At 34.3% G+C, this 20957-nt stretch overlaps 1 protein-coding gene across 2 annotated transcripts; it reads right to left on the reverse strand.

Annotated features, from left to right (window-relative positions):
- Positions 1-13746: 13746 nt before the first annotated feature.
- Positions 13747-16187, reverse strand: LOC120187284 (WRKY transcription factor 72A-like). Of its 2 annotated transcripts, XM_039191036.1 has the most exons (4): positions 16021-16187; positions 15764-15847; positions 14778-15332; positions 13747-14697 (listed from the first exon to the last, which is right to left on the reverse strand). In XM_039191036.1, exons 1-4 carry the CDS (start codon positions 16111-16113, stop codon positions 13762-13764), a joined length of 1668 nt encoding a protein of 555 aa, XP_039046967.1. In that variant the 5' UTR covers positions 16114-16187; the 3' UTR covers positions 13747-13761. The 2 variants fall into 2 exon arrangements, with proteins under 2 accessions (XP_039046967.1, XP_039046968.1); XM_039191037.1 differs by lacking the exons at positions 15764-15847; positions 16021-16187 and adding an exon at positions 15483-15487.
- Positions 16188-20957: the final 4770 nt, after the last annotated feature.

A 20957-nucleotide genomic window follows, 5' to 3' on the forward strand; every position in this document is an offset into this window, starting at 1 on the left:
AAATGTTGAAGGTATAATTCGAAAAAAATAGCACTCCAGCTGTTATTCGCCACTCCACGGTCCAATCTCACAAATATTTGTGGCAGCCGAACGACCATGCTCTCAAGTAAACCAAGACCCTTGGTAACCGATATCTGACAGCCCACACCCCCAACACATCACAAAAGCATTCATTTGCCTTTCTCTCCAATTAAGGCTCCCTTCCTTCTCATAAGCAAACATAATTTTGTTGAAATCCCCAATCACAATCCAAGGCAGATGGGACTATCGTTAAGAGAACGTAAAATCCAAAGATTTTGCCCTCCGAACCTCCCAAGAGTCCTATAAAACCTAATGCAACTCCAATGAAACCCTGCAGAATCATTATGAATGATGACATCATGTGGCAACAAGAAATTGACCTTAACAAAACGGAGCAACCAGAGCGCCAAGCAAAGGACAAACCACCCCGAGTCCCACTCGGCTCAACTTCAATATCATGAACAAAATCCTACGATATCCTAACATTTTACATCCGTGAATTTCGTAGTTTCGTCTCTATAAAAACAATACGGAAGGGTTAACGTCTCTCAGTAGAAACCGAAGACGACGAATCGTTAGAGGTATCCCTAAACCCCAAATATTCCAGCTCAAGAACTTTATTGCTCCCGACTGGACTATTCATTCAGGCTTCCCGATCCAATTAAATTCCCAGGTATATTTTTTGAATTTACAAATAAGGTTACTGGGCTACCCTATTGACGTTTTGCAATCTCTTACTTACGGATGGTGTCATCATCCTCTGTCACTGTCATGTAAATATCAAAACCATTCGATAATTGGTCCCTCCTATAGCTAACTCCGAACGTCTTCTCCACCCATAATTTTGTTTGGCCCACATCTGACATAGTCATATCGATCCCACTTGACTACTTTCCCATTAAGCTCGTTGGTTGCATTGAGCCCTAGCCATCTTCCCTTAACCAAGGGCTATAAACAATACCCCTACCTCTTGGTGGAGTACGAAACGACACATCCCATTGGGGAACCAACTCCTCATTTTTGAAGATGTGAAACTGACAAAACTTCTCCCCATGCCCTAATTTGCTACACATAAAAAAATAACATTTAATGCACAAGGATCAATCATTTTCTATTATTTATGACATCTCTATTAATTTTAGTTGTTTAGAGTCGTTGGGAATCATTATAGCCCGTTACCTACAACCAAAAATGATATTTAATGCACAAGGGATCAATCATTTGGTGAAAGGGATTGATCATTTTTCAAATAATTTGATCGTTACAAGAAAGAGATCAATCCTTTAAGGGAAATGATCAATCATTCTCATCGAGGGATCGATTCTTTTGGTGAAGGTATGGATCCTTTGAGCTAGAAAAGCTTGGAAACTCGACTTTAAAGCGCGAAAACGATCAAGTAAGTTTTTAAAAAGGTTCGACTAAGTTAGAAAACATTTAAAACATAGTTTTCAAGTTAATTTGGATTTTGAATTATTTTTTTTAATTTGTTTTATAATACGATTATGTCCAAAAATGAATTTTACAATTTATTATTATCAAAATCTTAATTCAACAATCTCCCCTTTTGATATAACAAAACTTTTTGAAAAATGCCATCTCTTTGAAAAATAATAAAAGGATTTATGAATTGAAAAAATTTAAGCTCCAAATCATTTTTTATTTTACACTTACTTCTCCCCCTTTTGTTATATCAAAAATAATTCACAATGTTAGTACAATATAACAATGAGATAAAGTAATTAAAACAACCTAGAATCAATAATAAACATATTAAGGTACCAAAAGCTTGAATATCCCAAAATATCAAATGCATATAAGTTCAAATATCCAACATAATAATTAACCAAATATCAAATCAATATAGGTTCATAATACCAAACATCCAAAGTAAAATATCAAAATGTAGCAAGTCTAAAATCTAATAAAAATGAAATGATATGCATGCATGAACTAAGATGGCAATGAATGAGGGAATCAAGCTGAAGTTGGACCGCTCGAACCTCCTAGATCATACGAGCCTCAAGATCATCCTAACGACGCTCGATCTCATTAAAGGAGAAAATGATGACTCTATTTTTTAGAAGGTACATCTCGGGAGGAAAAAGGCCTTTTTTATTATCATTATTGGTAAGAGAAAAGTTAAAAGATTGAGCGATGAAGTCAACAGTAATTGTTAGGTATGGTTCATAAATTACCAAGAAAGTCTCGTAGTGGGGGTTACGATTATATGGGTTGGGGCTGCGGCCTCGCGATATGGTACAAGGTTATTTTTATAAATATGTACAAGGGTTTATTTATTATAAAAGGAGATGTAACCTAAACCTATGAGACATTGAATTGAATAAAAATTCTAGCGCCGCCTAAGGCACCGAGGACGTAAGCATATTGCTGAACCTCGTTAAAATTCTTATATTATTTCTGTTTTCTTTACTCGATTATTCAACAATTGGTATCATATGTCATGAGCCAAATTTGAAGTTGCGAAATTCGATGGGCAGGGTAACTTTGGATTATGACAAACAAGGGTAAAGGATCTGTTAGAGCAGCAAGGGATCCTGAAGGCTTTGTGACCTACAAAGCCGACTTCGATGGAGGAGGAAGATTGGGAAGAATTGCAGCAGTAAGCGGCAGAAACCATACGATTATGTTTGGCGGACGAGGTCATGTATCACGTCATGCATCTGTCGTCTCCAGATGAAATTTGGAAGAAGTTGAAAAGTCAGTTTATATCCAAATCCTTAACGACTAAATTGTATATAAAACAGTGACTGTATGGGCTGAAGATGCAGGATGATCATGATTTGGCGCAATACGTAAATGTCTTCAATCAAATTGTTTCTGATTTGGCTCGGCTTGATGTGAAAATTGAGGATGAAGACAAAGCGATGATTCTGTTATGTTTGTTGCTTCCCTCTTACGAACACATAGTGACTACTCTTACATATGAGAAAGAGACTATCAAAGTTGAGAAGATTACTGCAACCTTGTTGGCTCACAACCAGCGGAAGCAAAATGCAGGGGATAACTCTCAAGCTGATAGTTTATATGTCAAGGGTAATCGAGACAGTGGACGGAAGCCAAAGAATGCAGGGTTTGGGAAGCGGAATTTCAGATCCAAATCTAGGGATAAGAAGACAATTCACTGTTACAAGTGCAAAGAGACGGGACATATGAAGCAAGACTGTCCAAAGTTGAAAAAACAGACCGATGAGAAGCGTGATGACTCATCCAATTCTGTGAATATGGTCGAGGATGACAATTCTGATTGCAGTGAGGGTGATATGCTCTCTATTTCAACGACTCAATTGATGGATGCTTGGATTTTTGATTCTGGATGTTCTTATCACATCACGCCAAATAGGAAATGGTTTTCGACATACATGTCGGTTAATTCTGGTTCAGTTTATTTGGGTGATGATCGATGTTGCAATATTGTTGGTATTGGTGATGTCAAAATTAAGATGTATCTTGGTTCTGTTCGGACGTTGTGTGGTGTTCGACATATCCCAGATTTGAAGAAGAATTTGATTCTTTGGGCACTTTGCACAAGAATGGTTTTATCCCTAAGGTTGATGAGGATAAAGAAACCATTCAGATTGTTAAAGGAGCTTTGACTGTGATGAAAGGAAAGATGACTGCAGGGAATATTTACAGATTGTTAGGGAGTACCGTTATAGATGGAGTTCATTCTGTTGAGTCCTATGATGATACTACCAAACTGTGGCATATGCGTCTTGCTCATCTTAGTGAACATGGTATGCCTGAATTACATAAAAGAAATCTGTTGCATGGTGTTAAAAGTTGTAAGCTCGATTTTTGCAAGTATTGTGTTCTTGGTAAACAGACTAAAGTTCGTTTCAAGATTGGGAAGCACACAACTGAAGAGATTATTGATTATGTGCATTATGACGTTTGGGGGCCTTCCACGACATCGTCTTTGGGTAGATCTAGGTATTATGTTACTTTTATTGACAATTTTTCACAAAAAGTTTGGGTGTATTTTTTGAAACAGAAGTCTGACGTTTTTGAGAAGTTCAAGCTGTGGAAAGCTGAGGTAGAAAACCAAACATGACGAAAAATCAAGTGTTTGCAGTCTGACAATGGTACGGAGTACACAGATTCATAGTTTCTAAACTTCTGAAGGAGCATGGGATTAAGAGAAATTTTACAATGCGCAAGACACCACAACAAAATGGTGTTGCGGAACGAATGAACATGTTGTTGAATGTAATAGCTAGATGTTTGTGGTTGAATGTGGGGCTTCCCAAACACTACTGGGCTGAGGCTGTTAACATGGTGTGTTATCTTATCAATAGATCGCCAAGGGCATCATTGGATGGGAAAGTTGAAGAAGAGGTATGGATTGGTCATGATGTTACTTTTGATCACTTACTGATTTTTGGTTGTCTTGCTTATGTGCATATACCTGCTGATGAGAGATCCAAACTTGATGCAAAATCGAAGGAATGCATTTTTCTGGGTTACAAGAAAGGTGTCAAAGGATTAAAATTCTGGGATCCAGTTGCGAAGAAAATTGTGATCAGTAGAGATGTTGTTTTTGATGAACAACCCATGTTGCAGCAGAAGAAAGACACGACAGTGGTGGATTTCGAATAGTTTCCAGTTGAGAAAACAGAAACTTCTCAACCGACTTCTGGTGGTTCCGCTACATATGATTTGTAGGATTATAGTCTCACCAGAGACAGAGTGAGACAGACGAATATAAAGCCTCCGAACAGATTGGGTTTTGAAGACTTGGTCTCTTTTGCACTTACTGTTAGCAGTGATGATCCAGTTACTTTTCATGATGCTGTTACTAGTCAGGGAAACGACAAGTGGATGACTGCCATGGTTGAGGAGATGGAGTCTTTGAATCATAATCGTACATGGGTGTTTTTCGCCTTCCTGAGGGTAAGAAACCTATTGGTTGCAAATGGGTGTATAAGAAGAAACTAACAAAAATAGAAAAAGAGGGGGAGAAAGTTCAAGGCTCGTTTGGTAGCAAAGGGTTTTCACAGCAGAAAGAAGTTGATTATGATGAATTTTTTCTCCTGTGGTCAGTCACACTTCAATCTGAGTTGTACTTGCATTGGTGACTAGTTGGGATTTGTATTTAGTGCAGATGGATGTTAAAACTGCTTTTTTGCATGGTGATTTAGAGGAGCAGATCTACATGCAACAACCTGAAGGTTTCACTCAACCTGGAAACGAGCATTTAGTTTGCAGATTGAAGAAATTTTTACGGGTTGAAACAATCTCTGAGACAATGGTACAAACAGATTGACTCTTATATGATCAAGATTGGCTACAAGCGTGAGTATGATTGTTGTGTCTATGTTAAGTCTTGATGATGGTTCTTTTATTTTTATGTTACCGTATGTTGATGATATGTTAATTGTTGCAAAGAACATGGATTTTTATCGGTTTGAAAACTTTATTGAGTCAGGAATTTGATATGAAAGATTTAGATGCTACAAAGAAAATTCTTGGAATGGAAATTTACAGGGACAGAGACTTAAGGAAAATGTGGCTATCTCAACAGGGTTATGTTGAGAAAATGCTAGAAAGATTTGCGATGAGCAGCGCAAAACCATTGAGCACTCCATTGGTGAATCACTTTAAGCTCTCATTAGAACAGTGCCTTAAGATAGATAAGGAAGCTGAAGATATGGAAAAGATTTCGTATTGTAATGTTGTTGGCTGCTTGTGCAATGGTATGTACTCATTTTGATTTAGCTCATGCTGTTAGTCAAGTTTGTAAGTACATGTCTAAACTTGGTAAGCAATGGGAGCAGTCAAGTGGATATTAGGTACTTAAAGGGTACTGGGACATGGAATTGTTTTTAGTAGTCAGCGAGATAATCCTTTAGTTGTAGGATATGTGGATTCAGACTATGCGAGTGACTTGGATAATAGAAGATCTACGACAAGGTATGTCTTTACTCTTGATGGAGGGCCTATTTGTTGGAAGTCTACTGTTCAATCTGTTGTGGCATTATCTACAACTGAAGCTGAATACATGGCAACAAATGAAGCTGAATACATGGCAGCAAATGAAGCTGCAAAAGAAGCTTTATGGCTTACTGGTTTAGTGAAGGAGTTGGGTGTTCAGCAAGGTGGAGTTCAGTTACTTTATGATAATCAAAGTACTATTCACTTAGCTAAGAATCAGTTATATCGTGCTAGAACTAAGCATATGATGTAAGGTTCACAAGATCAGAGAGTTTGTTGCATCTAGAGAGATTTTGTTATAGAAGGTATATGATGAGAATACCGCTGATATGTTCACCAAGCCAGTTACGATATACAAGTTCATACATTGCTGGACTTGTTGAGTTTTGAGTTGTTAAAGAAGTAAGGTAACCCAACCCACATTGAATGTTTCCTAAGGGGCAGGATATTCGCCAAGGTGGAGATTTGTTAGGTATTGTTCATAAATATACCGAGAAAGTCTCGTAGTGGGGGTTACGATTATATGGGTTGGGGCTGCGGCCTCGCGATATGGTACAGGGTTATTTTATAAATATGTACAAGGGTTTATTTATTATAAAAGGAGATGTAACCTAAACCTATGAGACATTTAATTGAATAAAAATTCTAGCACCGCCTAAGGCACCGAGGACGTAAGCACATTGCTGAACCTCGTTAAAATTCTTGTGTTCTTTCAATTTTCTTTACCCGATTATTCAACAGTAATGGTGATGATATGACCCATAAAACATGAGACATAGTTTGATAGGTGGTGTCATCACGAGAAGTGAATGACACACAAGCATTCGAGTAAAAAGATCGAACCAAAGAATGATAAGTAAGGCCATGAAAGTGAAGAAAGGTAAAAGTTTCATATTTTTCAAGTTTTACTCATAAGGAAAACCTAAATTGTTTAAAAATTCAAAACTAAATTTTTGGATTTCTTAATCGATCGAGATGCAAAGAATGAGTTAAAATGTTCATGAGCTTTGAAGTTTGAAAACATTGGTCAATCCAAGAATCATTTTGAGTATTGCTTGTGGATTGTCCTTTTGAAACCATGATTTTTGACATTTTGAACGATTTTGAGAAAAATATGAATTTAGGCCAAAATAGATGTTTAAATGATGTTAAAAGATAACTTAGAATTAAAACAACCTTTTGGGCAAGAAAAGTGGTATGACTAAATGATTTTGAAGGTGGTTTTGGTTAGAGACTTTTACCGAACACGAGAAAATTTTGGATTTTTGAAAATTTGATAAATAGGTAATGTCCCTGCAACAAAAAAATAATTTTACGATAAATAAATGTTCTCTAATCACATAATTCAACCCAATTAATCCGAATTTATAGTATTGAAAATTTATGGTTTTGAAAAATCTTACCAACATGTGATGATTCTTCAAGAATTGAAGAATCATTCGTTAAAAATGATGAAAAATGATTGATTTTTGCACAAAATCCACTTGAAAACGATTCAGATTGAAGATTTTGGTGAAATTTGGAGTTTAGGAGGTTTTTGGGTGTTTTGCTTCAAAATATGGGTTGAGAAGATAAAATGTGCGTGAAACAAAGTTAAAAAGGCTCCCTGGACGATTTTGGCCTAAAGGGGTAGATCATTCGCAAAAAGGAATTGATCCTTTTGGAAAAGGAATCGATCCTTTTACAAAGGGATCGATCTTTTTTCTGGAAAATGCAAGGGATCGATCCTTTTCTAAAAGGGATCAATCATTTTTCTGGAAAATTGCATTTTTATTCCAAGGACCAAATTGGATGATACTAGATTCAAATTTGATGCAACATAAGTCATATTATTGATAGAAAATTAATTTAATGACTTAGAAGATACTAAATGTGCATGAATGCCAACTTGAAACATCAAACTATGCAAATTTTAATTATTGGTCAATTTAGTCCATAATTTGATCAAATAAGTTCAAATCAAGTCACACAAACATACAATGGCTTTAAAGATTCTAAACATTTATATTTTCAATTTTTGTTACATTTAAACATCATATTCTCAAAATCAACATATATGATCAATATAAAGCATACAGAACATGATTTCACAATAAAAATCAAGTACTGCAAATTTAAGGCCAAAATCATCATCATAAGCATATAAGGCCATAAAATTTCAACACATGCAATAATAACTCCCCCTACCTAATTGCAATTAAGCACTATGTGGGAACACTCAATCATACATATAAATATAAAATCATATAAAGTATAAAATTTCAGACAACATTGATCGATCATAGGTGAGGATGTGGTTCAGTTATGTTTAGAACTCTTAACTAGACGTAAAGATATGACCATGGTGAACCGAATCATCCTTGTACTAATTCCTAAGTTGATGAGCCAAAGTATATGAAGCAAATCTGACAGATCAGTTTTTGTATCGTCATTTATAAGATTGTGTCCAAGGTCCTAGTCAATCGTTTGAAGCCAATTATGGCAACATGTATTAGTGATAATCAGGCAGCCTTCCGATTCAACAAATTTCTGACAATATAGTGGTAGCCCATGAACTGTTGCATTATATGAATTCTTCCCAGAATGGAATCAACAAGGGCGCTGCGCTTAAATTCGATATAGAGAAAGCATATGATAGAGTCGAATGGTGGTTTCTCTGAAGTGTTATGCTTAAACTGGGTTTTGGTGAGGAATTTGTTGATTTAATCATATGATGTGTTACAATTGTTTCGTATGTGGCCAGAGTTAATGGTACTCTAACTAATCTGTTTGGTCCTAGTAGATGACTTCGACAGGATGACCCTTTATCACCATTTCTGTTCCTCTTTGTTACACAAGGCTTATCGTCTATGTTTCGTAAAGCTTAATTGTAAAAGCAATACGAACTTCACAGAATGGACCTCGAGTGTCCCATTTATTGTTTGCAGATGACAGTTTAGTATTTCTTAAGAATTCAACAATTGAAGCTACTCGAATAAAAGAGATGTTAAGTATTTATGATGTTTCTTTCAGATAACAGATAAATTTGGCTAAATCTGTTATTTACTTTACTCCAAATACAATCATGCAGCACTGTGCTTAAATTACGAGCATCTTTGGAATACGAAGAAGTTAGCACATTCAGACACTATCTTGAACTACATGTACATATTGGTAAGAATAAAACCCGAACGTTTGGCTACTTATGTGACAAGATACTGACGAGAGTAACATGTTGGGTGAAACGACTTTTATCATATTGTGGTGGGGAAGTGTTTCTCAAGGCAGTAGCTCAAGCTTTACCCCAATACGCTGTCATGTTACTTATCATCAGAGCACCTGTTGAATGAAATTACTGGTATTATGTGTCATTTTTTGTGGTCGGGAAAAATATTTGAGTGTGGATGGCCTTTAGTAGCTTGGAATACTATTTGCAAGCCTAAGCGAGTTGGTGGATTAGGTTCAGGGATCTACGGTTTTTTAATTTAACTATGCTAGGCAAATAGGTATATATGCTCATCAAAGAATCGAAATCGTTGTTTGCTCAGGTGCTCTGTGTGAGATACTATCCAATTAGAGATGTTCTTAACGTGAAAATAGGTAATAAAATCTCATATACGTGGAAGGGTTTTCACAAGGCTTTACAAGCCCTGTCCACAACATTTTTCTGGTGAGTGGGATACAGTAGTACCGCATGATTTTTTAAAGATAATTGAGGTATTTAACCAATAAAATTTATAGGTGCCTACGACAACGACGAAACCCATAAGACATGATGTGATGATTTCGTGTACAAGGATCGGCCACGTTGAGACACAGATAAGGTAGAGGCCTTCTTCACTACGTATGATGTGGATCTGGTCTTGCACGTACCCATATCCCAATTTCTCATGATAGTGTCGTGTGGGAAAATCATGATTATGGTGTTTACACTATGCGTTCGGTATATTGGTGGCTTCGAAAGCAAACTCATACTATTGATGCAATACTCAGGTTATGGAAGCTTATTGCGAAGTTAAAAGTGCTTCCTAAGGCGCGTATCTTCACTTGGAGACTGGCATATGGCACACTTCCTGTTGGTGCTCGGGTGCGAGCACCTGTATTGGGTGATGGTCTTTATCCTCTTTGCAAATTAAAGATTGAAATGGTTATGTATGCTGTTAGAGATTGTTGTTTTGCTCAGTATACTCTACACCTTGCTGGCATACCGGGTTCGGTTCTTACTATTAATTCTATATCTCCGTTGTTGTGGTTAGAATCTGCAGTTGATGTGCTTGGATTGGATGATTTTGCAGATTTTATTATGTTGTTGTGGAACATTTTGAAAGGAAGAAACAGATTGGTTCATGATGGTCGGCTTTAACCCCCATGAGTACTAGTTGCTAACGCTAGAACACTCCATTGGGACTTCCTTGTTTTGCAACAGACAACTCCCACGCCTTTGCCTCGTTATGGTGCTTTGGATAAATGGATTACTCCAAGTGGTGATATTATAAAATTGAATGCTGATGCAACCTATAATCATATCATCAGACTAGATGCGGTTGGACTGGTTGCCAGAGGAAAGATCTTCGGTGGTTTGGCGACTACATCAACTGGCTATTTTGATTCGGGGTTAGCGAAACTACACAGCCTTGCTGCTGTTGTCAACCCTCCTTTGGAAAAAGGATGACAACGTATCTCTATAGAAATTGATTCAACAATGGTAGTTAGAGGTGCACAAAAAATCCGAATATCAGATTTTGTGCAAAAAAATATCCGAAACTGGATTTTGGAAAAACCTGTTTTTTTAAAACCGGGGCGGATATTTTAAAACCGGATAATATAACCGGTTTGGGAAAAAATTGGACGATCGGTTTTTTTACCGGATTAAAAACCGGTTTGAAAAAAACCGGTTAAAAAACCTATTTTTTATCCGAAAAAAACGGTATTGGTTTAAAAAACTAGCCGTCTGAGGGGTTTTTGTGACCATTTTTTTTACATTTTTTCTAAAAAAAATTACCATTTTACCACCCTAAACATGTATAAATAGGTTGGAGATATATTTGGTTGATTACAACTTTCTCAAATCTTATTACACAAAACCTAAACATATATATATCCTTTGATAATGCATCGAATAATACAACCGCGGTTCCAAGATTGAAAATATTACTTTCACCGATTTTAGACGTTGCATTTTTTCATACCCATTGCGTTGCACACATAATTAATTTATTCGTGCAAGCCGATTTGGAGGTTATTGAGCTGATTAGATTAAAATTTAAAGCAATGATAAAATCGGTTCTTTGTAACAACAACAAAAGACTAAATGATTTTATAAACGATTTTGTAAGTGTGTTAATAAAAAAGCTTTGGGTCCTAATTTGGATTGTCTAACTCGTCGAAACTCAACTTGGATGATGATGCATACCACCTTAAGGCAAAGGGAAACATTGCAAACATTTCACGATCAGCTTTTCGAGAGGGGTCATGTCCCAAACATTTATCCTGATTCGAGTTGGGAAACTATAGTCAAAATAACCGATTTGCTTGAGGTTTTTAAAAATGCAACAACTTTTTTTATCCGGTGTTTATTACCCTACTAGCCCATTGGTTCTTAATCAAATATTTTTGTTGGCTACCCGACTAAATGACTTTGAATTTGAAACCGAGTTTTTCAAGAAATTGGCTTTGCAATGAATGAAAAACTTTTAAAATATTTTAAGGAGATTCCCCCATTTTTACTTGTGCCGCCGCTTTAAACCCAACGTTAAATGTTGGCGAGGTTGAAACACTAATTGAACAAATTGTGTTTGCTTTTAATCTAACCGATGATGAACTCAACTTTGTCCAAAACCAAATAAATTATTTTAACAAATGTTTTCGAGACATGTTTGCAATTTATTTAACTAAATACAGATCAAGTAGTGTAATACATGATCAAATGAGAACGAATGCGGAATCATCTAGTAGACGTCCAAGTAACATAAATTTGTCACTTTTTAACACTCTTGTAAATTCTCAATCCAAACGATCACGTACTACCACCCCAAGTAGTGAGTTGAGAAATTACATGTCATGCGATTTTCTATCAAAAATGACATTTGAAGAGTTTGAAAGTTTGAATATTTTGGCTTGGTGGAAAGAAAAGGAAGCACAATTTTCTATTCTAGCCCGTGATTTAATAACCGTCTAAGCTTCTACGGTAGTTTCGGAATCCGCTTTTTTTGTTAGTGGCAGGGTTATATCGCAACGGAGATCAAGACTAAGTCCCGAGTCGGTGGAAGTATGCATTTGTTTGAAGGATTATTTGGATGGAGCGGCTCGGAAGCAACATATCACCACCCTAGAAGATGCAATTGATGCCGATTTGGAAGCAAACTTACACATTGAAGAAGTCGAACTTGGAATATCCCCTCCAAACAAATAAGGCCAAGATGATGAATAAGAGATGGTGATGTAGTTTATTTTTAAACTTTATTTCAATTATCGTAAACTTTGTTTCAATTATCGAACTTGGAAGTTTTTAAGTATTTGAATTTATTGAACTTGGAAGTATTTAAGTATTTCAATTATCGTAAACTTTGTTGCAATTGATGACGATGTAATTTTAATAATATTAAAATCGGGTTTTTTATATCCATTTTTTTTAAAAATCGGTTTTTTTTTTCAAACTGAAACCGGTTACACCATCCGGCCCTCCAAACCGATTTTTTGGCTAGGGAAAAAAACCGGATTGGTTTTTATCCGATCCGGATCGGATTTAAATCCGACTTTGTGCATGTCTAATGGTAGTTAATAAGTTCAATGGGGGATGTTGTTGATTATACATTGGGGATATCCATGATAATTGTAAACAATTTATGAGTTGTATTGTTTCTTATGTATTTAGAGATACGAATCGAGTGGCTCATAGCATGGCTAAGAGAGCACTTGATTCGAAGGCATCCTTTTTCCTTGGGACGGATTATCCGAGTTCCTTGATACTAATGTAAAGAATGATTTGTTACCAGATTAATGAATGAACGTTAAGGTACTCTTTTCCACTTATAGGACTCCAACTTTGTATTGATAGAAGAGATTTTTTAACGAGGCTTGTTACTTTAAAAAAAATTAACATTAAAAAGCAATGCTGAAAATATTCCTAAAAAGAAAGCCATTATACCCCCAAAAGAGAAAGCCTCACACTAGAAAGAAGATTTGTTCAGGGATGAAACTCAATAGTTTATTGATGTATAATATTATAATTATAGAAAGGCTTGTTCACAGTTTTATCAATTTTGGGTGGTCATGCCTTTGTTAACAGCTATAATTTAAGGGTAAACTTTACATTTAATATTTAAACTATTAGTTTTGTTTTATTTTAGTACTTAATTTTTTTTGTTTTAAAATTATACCTAACATTTACTTTTTATTTTATTTCAATATCTATCGTTAAAAATTTAATGGAACTACTACACGTGACAAAAAGTAAACGTTATGTATGCTTTTGAATTAAATAAAAATTTAGGTATTAAAACGAAATAAAATTGATAGTATAAGTATTACACATGTAGTTTACCCATGATTTAATTATATAAATATTAGTTGAAAAATATACATATTTTTTCGTTTATATAATAACTAAAAGTTTTCAATCTTGTATATAGTGATTGCTAGGGTTTGATACTGGGAATGTGTTGACCATGACCAAATAAATTTGAGGAAAAACCAAACATTGTTCAAATTTTCCATGCCTCCCATCCTTCTCTTAGAGAGGAAAATATCTTGAAAACTTCATATTATTTTACATGCGAATTAAGACTAAACCAAATCCTTAATTACAAATCAATTGCTGTGATTTCCAGTATCACTCGGAGAAGTTGAAGCACTCTTGGGAGCTGAAAATGGAAAAGCATTAGGTTGTAGAAATAACGAACTCCCAGGCTGCGCACCACCACCACCGCCACCATTATTTCCGGCGCTTATTATCGACGTGAGAGCCGCTGCCAATGCAGATTGGAAGTTTGGGTCTTTCGTGATCGCTTTGGTTGCAGCAGCGACTGTATCTGGTAATGGCGGTTGAGGATGACCTGGATGATTCTTTTGCATGAAAGATTGATAAATGTTATTCTCCACCGTCGACGGCGGTGTTCTTCCATTAATGTTGAGAGCTCCGATATGGGATTTCATGTAGGGATGTTGTTGTTGAGTACTTCCGCCATAGGTGAAGAGTCCGTTTACCCATGACACGGTGTTGGATTCCAATGAACCGAAGCTGAGACTCGTCGAAGTGTTGTATCTTGATGACGTGGGGTAAGCCGAAGAGAATCTGTTGAAAGGAAATGACGACGACGATGATGATGGTGTTGAAGTAAGGTCAAGAGTGATGGTAGGGTGGGACGAGGCCGACGGCAGTGAAGTGTTGGGCAAGTAGAACTTCGGTTTCGAGTTATCGGACAGGTAAATGTTGAGTCCATGGAGGGCGGGGTGGGAGGAAGTCGAAGAGGGAACATAGGAGCCGGCCGACGATGTTGAACCGGACAATAGCATGGAAGCCGCCGCACAAGTGGTGGAAGCCATTGCGGTGGCCGACATTGGAAGTGGATGATTGTGAGTTCCTTCGTATGTTGTGATTAAGATGGACATGTCTTCGGCATATCTTTGAACCTGTTTTCTCACGGGGCAAGAAGGGGCAACTGTGCAACGATAATACGCTCTAGGACAAGGATTTCCTTTAGCAATCTTCTGTCCATATTTCCTCCATTGACATCCATCATTCATCTGTAATCACAAGGAAGCTTGATGTAAACATGAATAACACGTGAAAAAAATGTGAACGGTTGAAGTATATATGCAGGTACCGTGGGAGTATCGCATCTGGTTCTGACGCAAACCCTAGCTTTCTTGGCAGGGTTTTGTTGCAAGACTTCATCGTCTCCTCCACTTTTGGTTGTCTTGACAACTTTTCTCGGCGGCCATGTTTCTTCTTCCTTTTGTTCTTGAGAAATGTTCACCGGGATCGGATTCGGCAACGGTTCATCGTCTACCTCGGACTTAGAAGCTTCGAATTTGTAATCCAAAGCGAGAGATAAACCTTCATTGCCTCTCATCTCCTCCGCTTTTCGATGGATGCTGCTGCCAGATGTTTTGCCCTTATCTTCTCTTTTCGAGTCACTCGAGAATCGTCCGAGTGTAAGGGAAACAAGCTCGGGTTCTTTTTCTTCTTCTTCTTCGATTTGTTGGTGTTCATCGTTTGGTGGTGCTAGGGATTTCTTTGAATCTTGCCCAACGATGTCGTAGAATTGCATTTGAAGCTTCTGGTAATCCTTCATTATCCGATTTAGATACATCTTTAGCCTTTGGTTTTCTTCTCTCACCTCTCCCATCTCAGATTTGGCTGATTCAAGTTCATCATCCTATTTCCATGTACATAATTTAATTAATCATATAGCCTTCATTGCTTATCTTCTAAAATTTTAGAATGAACCAAATTATAAAACTCTAGAGGATAAAAACAAATTATTGAATAAAATTTCAAAAATTATTTAATTTGAGATTAATCTAACCTGGTCCTTTCAAGATGTCCATTATTAGGATTATAGCAATTAGAATAAGATTAAGATAAATTTTACCACAATATAATAAAATATATTATTATTATTTATTAATCGATATTAATAATATTATTTTTACAACAGTATTATTTACTAAAAATATGGTGATCATTCTCGGTTCTAATAGATATTACTAAAACTAATCAAAATATTAGAACAACCATAGCAAAACTATTTATTAAATGACTAGTTGTAAATATACATATGTAAAGTTGGGGTTCTAATGAGTTTACCTTGTTGCTGCTGCTTAGATCCTTTTTCCCCGGGGAAGATGGCTTCGTATCAGCATTTTCACAGTAGGGTCGTTTATCTCCTGCCTGATCAAAATTAATAACATCAAATATATATTAAGAATCCAAAATTTAATCTTTCCCCTTTTCTTTTTTCAAACACGAGATAAGGCCAAAACATTTCATTTATCCAAAGAAGAAACATAACAAAAACTGTATATATCCGCCATTAAAACATAGAAAAAGCTGTATTTTTTCACCTTGGGAAGAACAGCAGCAGCAGATTCTTCATCACCAGAAGAAGAAGAGTCGGCTGTCTTCTCTTTCTTTATCTTCATCAAATTCTCCTCCATTTCAACTTATTTTTTGGATATATTAAAGTCTCTGAAACCAAGCAAGTAACCTTTTCTTTTATAGAGAGGCTGCTGTATTTGACTCCATTTTAACCTTTTTAAAAAAGCCATGAAATCTAGTTGTATATCAATTATTTTATGTAACACAATGACTTCATAAATGATGCTAAAAATAAACAAAATGTCAACAAAACCCAATCCAATTGTATTAAGAAAAAAGAAGAGATAATTAAATGAAGTTCAACTCTTTTTAGATAACATGTCAAGGGGTAAAGGAGAACAAAGAAAGAGGGGCTGGAGCCGCAAGACACGGTCCCCACCTATTGTCAAACGATGCTACCATTCGTTGAACTTTCGTACTTTTCATTGCAAAACGTCACATGTGCCTTTCGGATTATTTTCATGGTCAAACTTTTTTTATCCTAACCCTTCTCTTTTTTGGTTACCTACGAAATATATCCTAAATAAATAGAGTCGACCAATTCGATCTAAATATACGAGTTCGTATTTTATTTTAAAAAGTTGAGTTTCACTCGGGTTAGGAGTATTTTGGGTTATGATTGATTCGAGTTTAGAGTGAAATATTTAATTAATTTAACTCTACATATATCACATCCTGGTTGAATTATTAATTTATTAAATTAAATTTAAATTAGGATTAAATTGATATAATATATAAGTATTAAGGACTAAATATATAATTATATCAATTTTATTCATTGTTTAATATTAACGACTAATGGCTTGATTGGATACAATTAAATAATTAGGTAGTCTGATTGATAAATTGAAAGATAGGTGGTAAAAGTAAAAGGGTTAAACAGTTAAGTGATCAATGATATAATTTACCCTAATTAATTATATATATAAGTCATGTTAGGTTTTCAGATCAAATGTAGTCCTCCTAAACTCGGGTCAGGTCGAGTGTAAGTGGATGACTTTAGTTTTGCGAGTCTGGTTAAGGAAATTTTATTTTTCCTTAATGAACCAAGTTCAAACATCATAACTTACACGAGTGTGTGAGTTCATATCTAGATCTTTTTAAAAATATTTAATTATAATTTTTTTCTAAAATATATATTTGTTTTTATAATATTTAAAAATTAAATCTTTATTCATGGTATTGAACGTTTTATCATTTCGTCCGATGAATGTTGATAAAGTTCTTTTTTTTAATGCAAAATAAAACAAAATACCAAATTATTCAATTAAAAAACATATGATGCATTTAAGAAAATAGTGTTGCGATTGACATTTTTTGGTGTGCAATTGAAATTGACATATTTGATGTCTTAATTTTATAGTATAAGAAATTAAAAGCATCAAATGACATAAACTAAATTTGAAAAGGGTAAAATGCACTATTCTCATTAAACTTTATATCTCTCCTACTTTACTCACTATACTTTCAAGTTTTCTAATTTACTCACTAAATTTTTTATTTGCTTATGTTTTGATCCTCTGAATTATTTTATTATTATTTTCATATGACGTGACATTTTTCTATTATAATTTAATATAAAAACAATTTTATTAATATTTTGAAGGTCTTGGATGGGCGATGAATATTTTAAGTTTTTTAAATTTAATTATAAAAAAATTATTTTATTATTTATTTTAAATTAGTTTTATATTAAATAATAATAATGCCACATCATATAAAAAAATAATAAAATAATCTAGAATGATCAAAACAGGAGTAATTCAAAAGTTCAATGAGTAAATTAATAAATTGAAATTACAGTGAGTAAAATAAGAGAGATGATAAAATTCAATTAAGAATGGTGTAATTTGCCCGTTTAAAAAAAACGTTTGATAACTTTACAGTTATCATTTCAACCTTTGCTTCTGCAATGGTGCATGCATTGTTTTGGTTTCTGAAAAATGCTTTGACATTTGCCAAAAATTAAATATCCTTTACATGGATATTGTATTTCACGTCTTTAATTCATTAACTCTATAAATTATAAAATGAAATAATATATGTGTTAATCTTGCTAACCTTGTTTAAAATCATATGGTGTATATTATATTATTTTTTTATATTTATTAACGTTATACTATGTTTTGATACTTAAAATAAAATATTATTTTGTTTAGAGGTATCGAGTTCAAATAATTACATTCGCAGGATGTGTGTGCTTCTCAATCAATTAAGAAAATATTTGAATAAATATTACTTTATAGTCACTTAAACTATTAAAAATATGGATGCAGTAAATTCGAGTAGATTAATGTTTCTCCATTCAAGCTCTATAGTAATTTAAATTAAAGGAAATAAATCTATATATTATAGCAATATATTAAAGTAATTAGTTTATCGATAATTTTAGTTAAATGACTAGTGATGGAGTCAGAACTAAATATTGACATGGGCAAAAATATTGAATTATTTTAAAAAATAAAAAGACTTATTAGGTATTTAAACTTAAAATTAAGCACGAACCAAACGACTTCAATGATTAAGGGATTGTTGTTATCCTTGAGGTCTCGAGTTCGAGCACTGCGATGTAGGGGTTGAGTGTTCATTGTCAAACAACTGAGAGTCTTTGTACATATATTACCTTGTACTCAATCTAGATTTATATAAAAAAAACTCAAAATTCACAAGATAACACCTAATTTATCTTATATTTAAATTTAGAATGACCTAAATTGTTATCAGACCAAAAATTTTTGAGAACACGAGGTTATCCTTCTTTAGTTCGGTCATTACTTAATTAAATATTCAATAAATTTTTATATTTTTAATTTAAATATTTATTTTTACATGAATCAAAATACTATTAGACCAAAATTATATAAAATATATAATTTAAAACTTATATGACGTCATTGAGGTTTTAAATTCATTTTCTACCTATGATTAGAAATAAAGTAAATAATCTTAACTCATATGCGTGTTAGTGCAATTTAAAACTTTTTTTAATTATTTAATTTGACAAGTCTGTTTATTAATTAATGATTATAGTTCCGTTTGAGACTTTACATAATTAATGTGATTCCAAGTTGTGGTATAATTAATACACGTCATAATATACATCAATGATTAAACTCCCCAAGCTACAACTATATGGCCAATTCCGAAGCTACACGTAATTGAAACAAAAGAGCTGCATACCCGTAATTTAAATCGCATCGGATTATTGGGATCAACATAAAATCTTATGTTCGTTCATGAATAAAATAGTTGATTCGAGAAAATAATCAACTACAGTGAAATTGAGACGTATACGATTACTCTTGCAAGAAGATTTTATGTAATGGAAGAAAGCTTGACGGAGCAATTATGGTGTGAAGAGCTGTTGTTAGCAGCCTTTTGCGTGCATAGAAACAAGAGCAGTAAAATTGGATTCAGAAGAGGCAAATCTATTAAAACTAACAAATTTTGAAAGAGTTCTTTTCAAGTCTCAACGCATTTTTTTTTCAAATTCAACTTCATGGAAAATTCCAAATTTAATGCAGTATGATAATATTATTTTTTACCAGAAAATTAATTTTTGGAGTGGATGGATTATGTGACAAATTTAGAACTACAATAACTTGGATGGTGCACGTATGTGCGTATGCAAGCATATAATAACTCGCATGCATAATTAAACTATATAGAACAAGGAAGAGGGATATCAGGAGATGCATGTAGACTGAACAGGTCATACCAAAAATAACCCAATAGTCCACATGTATAATTAAACTATTTACATAGAGGAAGGAAGAGGGATGTTAATTAAATAATATATTATTAAGGATGGATAGAGGGAATCAATGGGTGGTCGTGGTTTCTGAAAAATTTTAAAATTTTAAATATATTTTTTATATTTTCTATTGATAATCTATTTTGGTTTCAATTAAAATTTTATAAGTTTGTCCCAAACATAAAATTTTGCTTATGTCCAATATGTAACACCTTGATTTAGTCTAAAGTTTAAACAACCTTAGGTCAATGCTTTGTTCTTTATTATTGCTTGTGATTGTTTATAAGCTTTACTTTATGTGTAACAAGTGGATTTTATTTTATCTTCCAAGTCAAATTGCTTAGGTTACATAATATATAATATGGCGTTGAGGAATTATGTTTAATAAAATATACCGTTAGGGACTTGGTTTCCAAACGGTCATACAAGCAATTTTAAAGTATTGAGACATCGGAAAGTTGAAGAATAATGTAGGTATACTAGTCCTTTACGTTGGGCTATATTTATACGTATGGAGGTTTAGTTCAACTATGTATTAAAAAACCTATACACTGAAACGTCGAAAGTTTGATTAGATAAAAATCTTTTAGTTTAGGGCAATACATGAAAAAATTATGTAAATATAGAACATGAAATTGAATCGGATAATATGAAAGTGGTTCGACTATTTAACGATCGTTCCACTAGCTAAGAAAATGTTTTGTTGATGGAGGATACGTTGGAGATGCTATCTCATGATCGGGAAGTGAAGATTAGTTTTGTCCGGCGTGATGGAAATGAGAAAGTAGATATGCCAACTGTTTTATCCTGTGGTTTGCCGATAGTGAGAAATACTTTGAAGAGCCCCCCATTGAAATTCTTCTAATGCTTAGGAAAGATCAAGTTCATGCTTCTCACTCGATCCAAAGTGGTAATAAGATTAACCACGAAAGGAATGAGGTTGGAACTATAATAGGTTTCCATTTGGTTATGAGTTAGTTAGGTTGTTGAGTTTATGTTATGAAGCTGTTATGCTTCTGTTATAGTCGGTTGTGTATGCTCATAAAGCTATAAGTAAGCTTGGTTGTAACAATAGATGTATCTTTCTCATTAACAAGGTTTAGAGAGCCTATTCTCTCTTATCTCCTTTTTCTATTCATTGAGCTGTGT

This window comes from Hibiscus syriacus, unplaced genomic scaffold, assembly GCF_006381635.1.
Source record: "Hibiscus syriacus cultivar Baekdansim isolate YM2019G1 unplaced genomic scaffold, ASM638163v2 tig00113724_pilon, whole genome shotgun sequence".
Lineage (NCBI taxonomy): Eukaryota > Viridiplantae > Streptophyta > Magnoliopsida > Malvales > Malvaceae > Hibiscus > Hibiscus syriacus.

Coding starts and splice junctions, on each gene's coding strand:
- LOC120187284 (XM_039191036.1), bottom strand. CDS start 16,113: ATGGAGGAGAATTTGATGAAGATAAAGAAAGAGAAGACAGCCGACTCT. Junction 15,848..16,020: donor CTGCTGCTGTTCTTCCCAAG/GTGAAAAAATAC, acceptor AATTTTGATCAG/GCAGGAGATAAACGACCCTA. Junction 15,333..15,763: donor ATCTAAGCAGCAGCAACAAG/GTAAACTCATTA, acceptor ACATGGAAATAG/GATGATGAACTTGAATCAGC.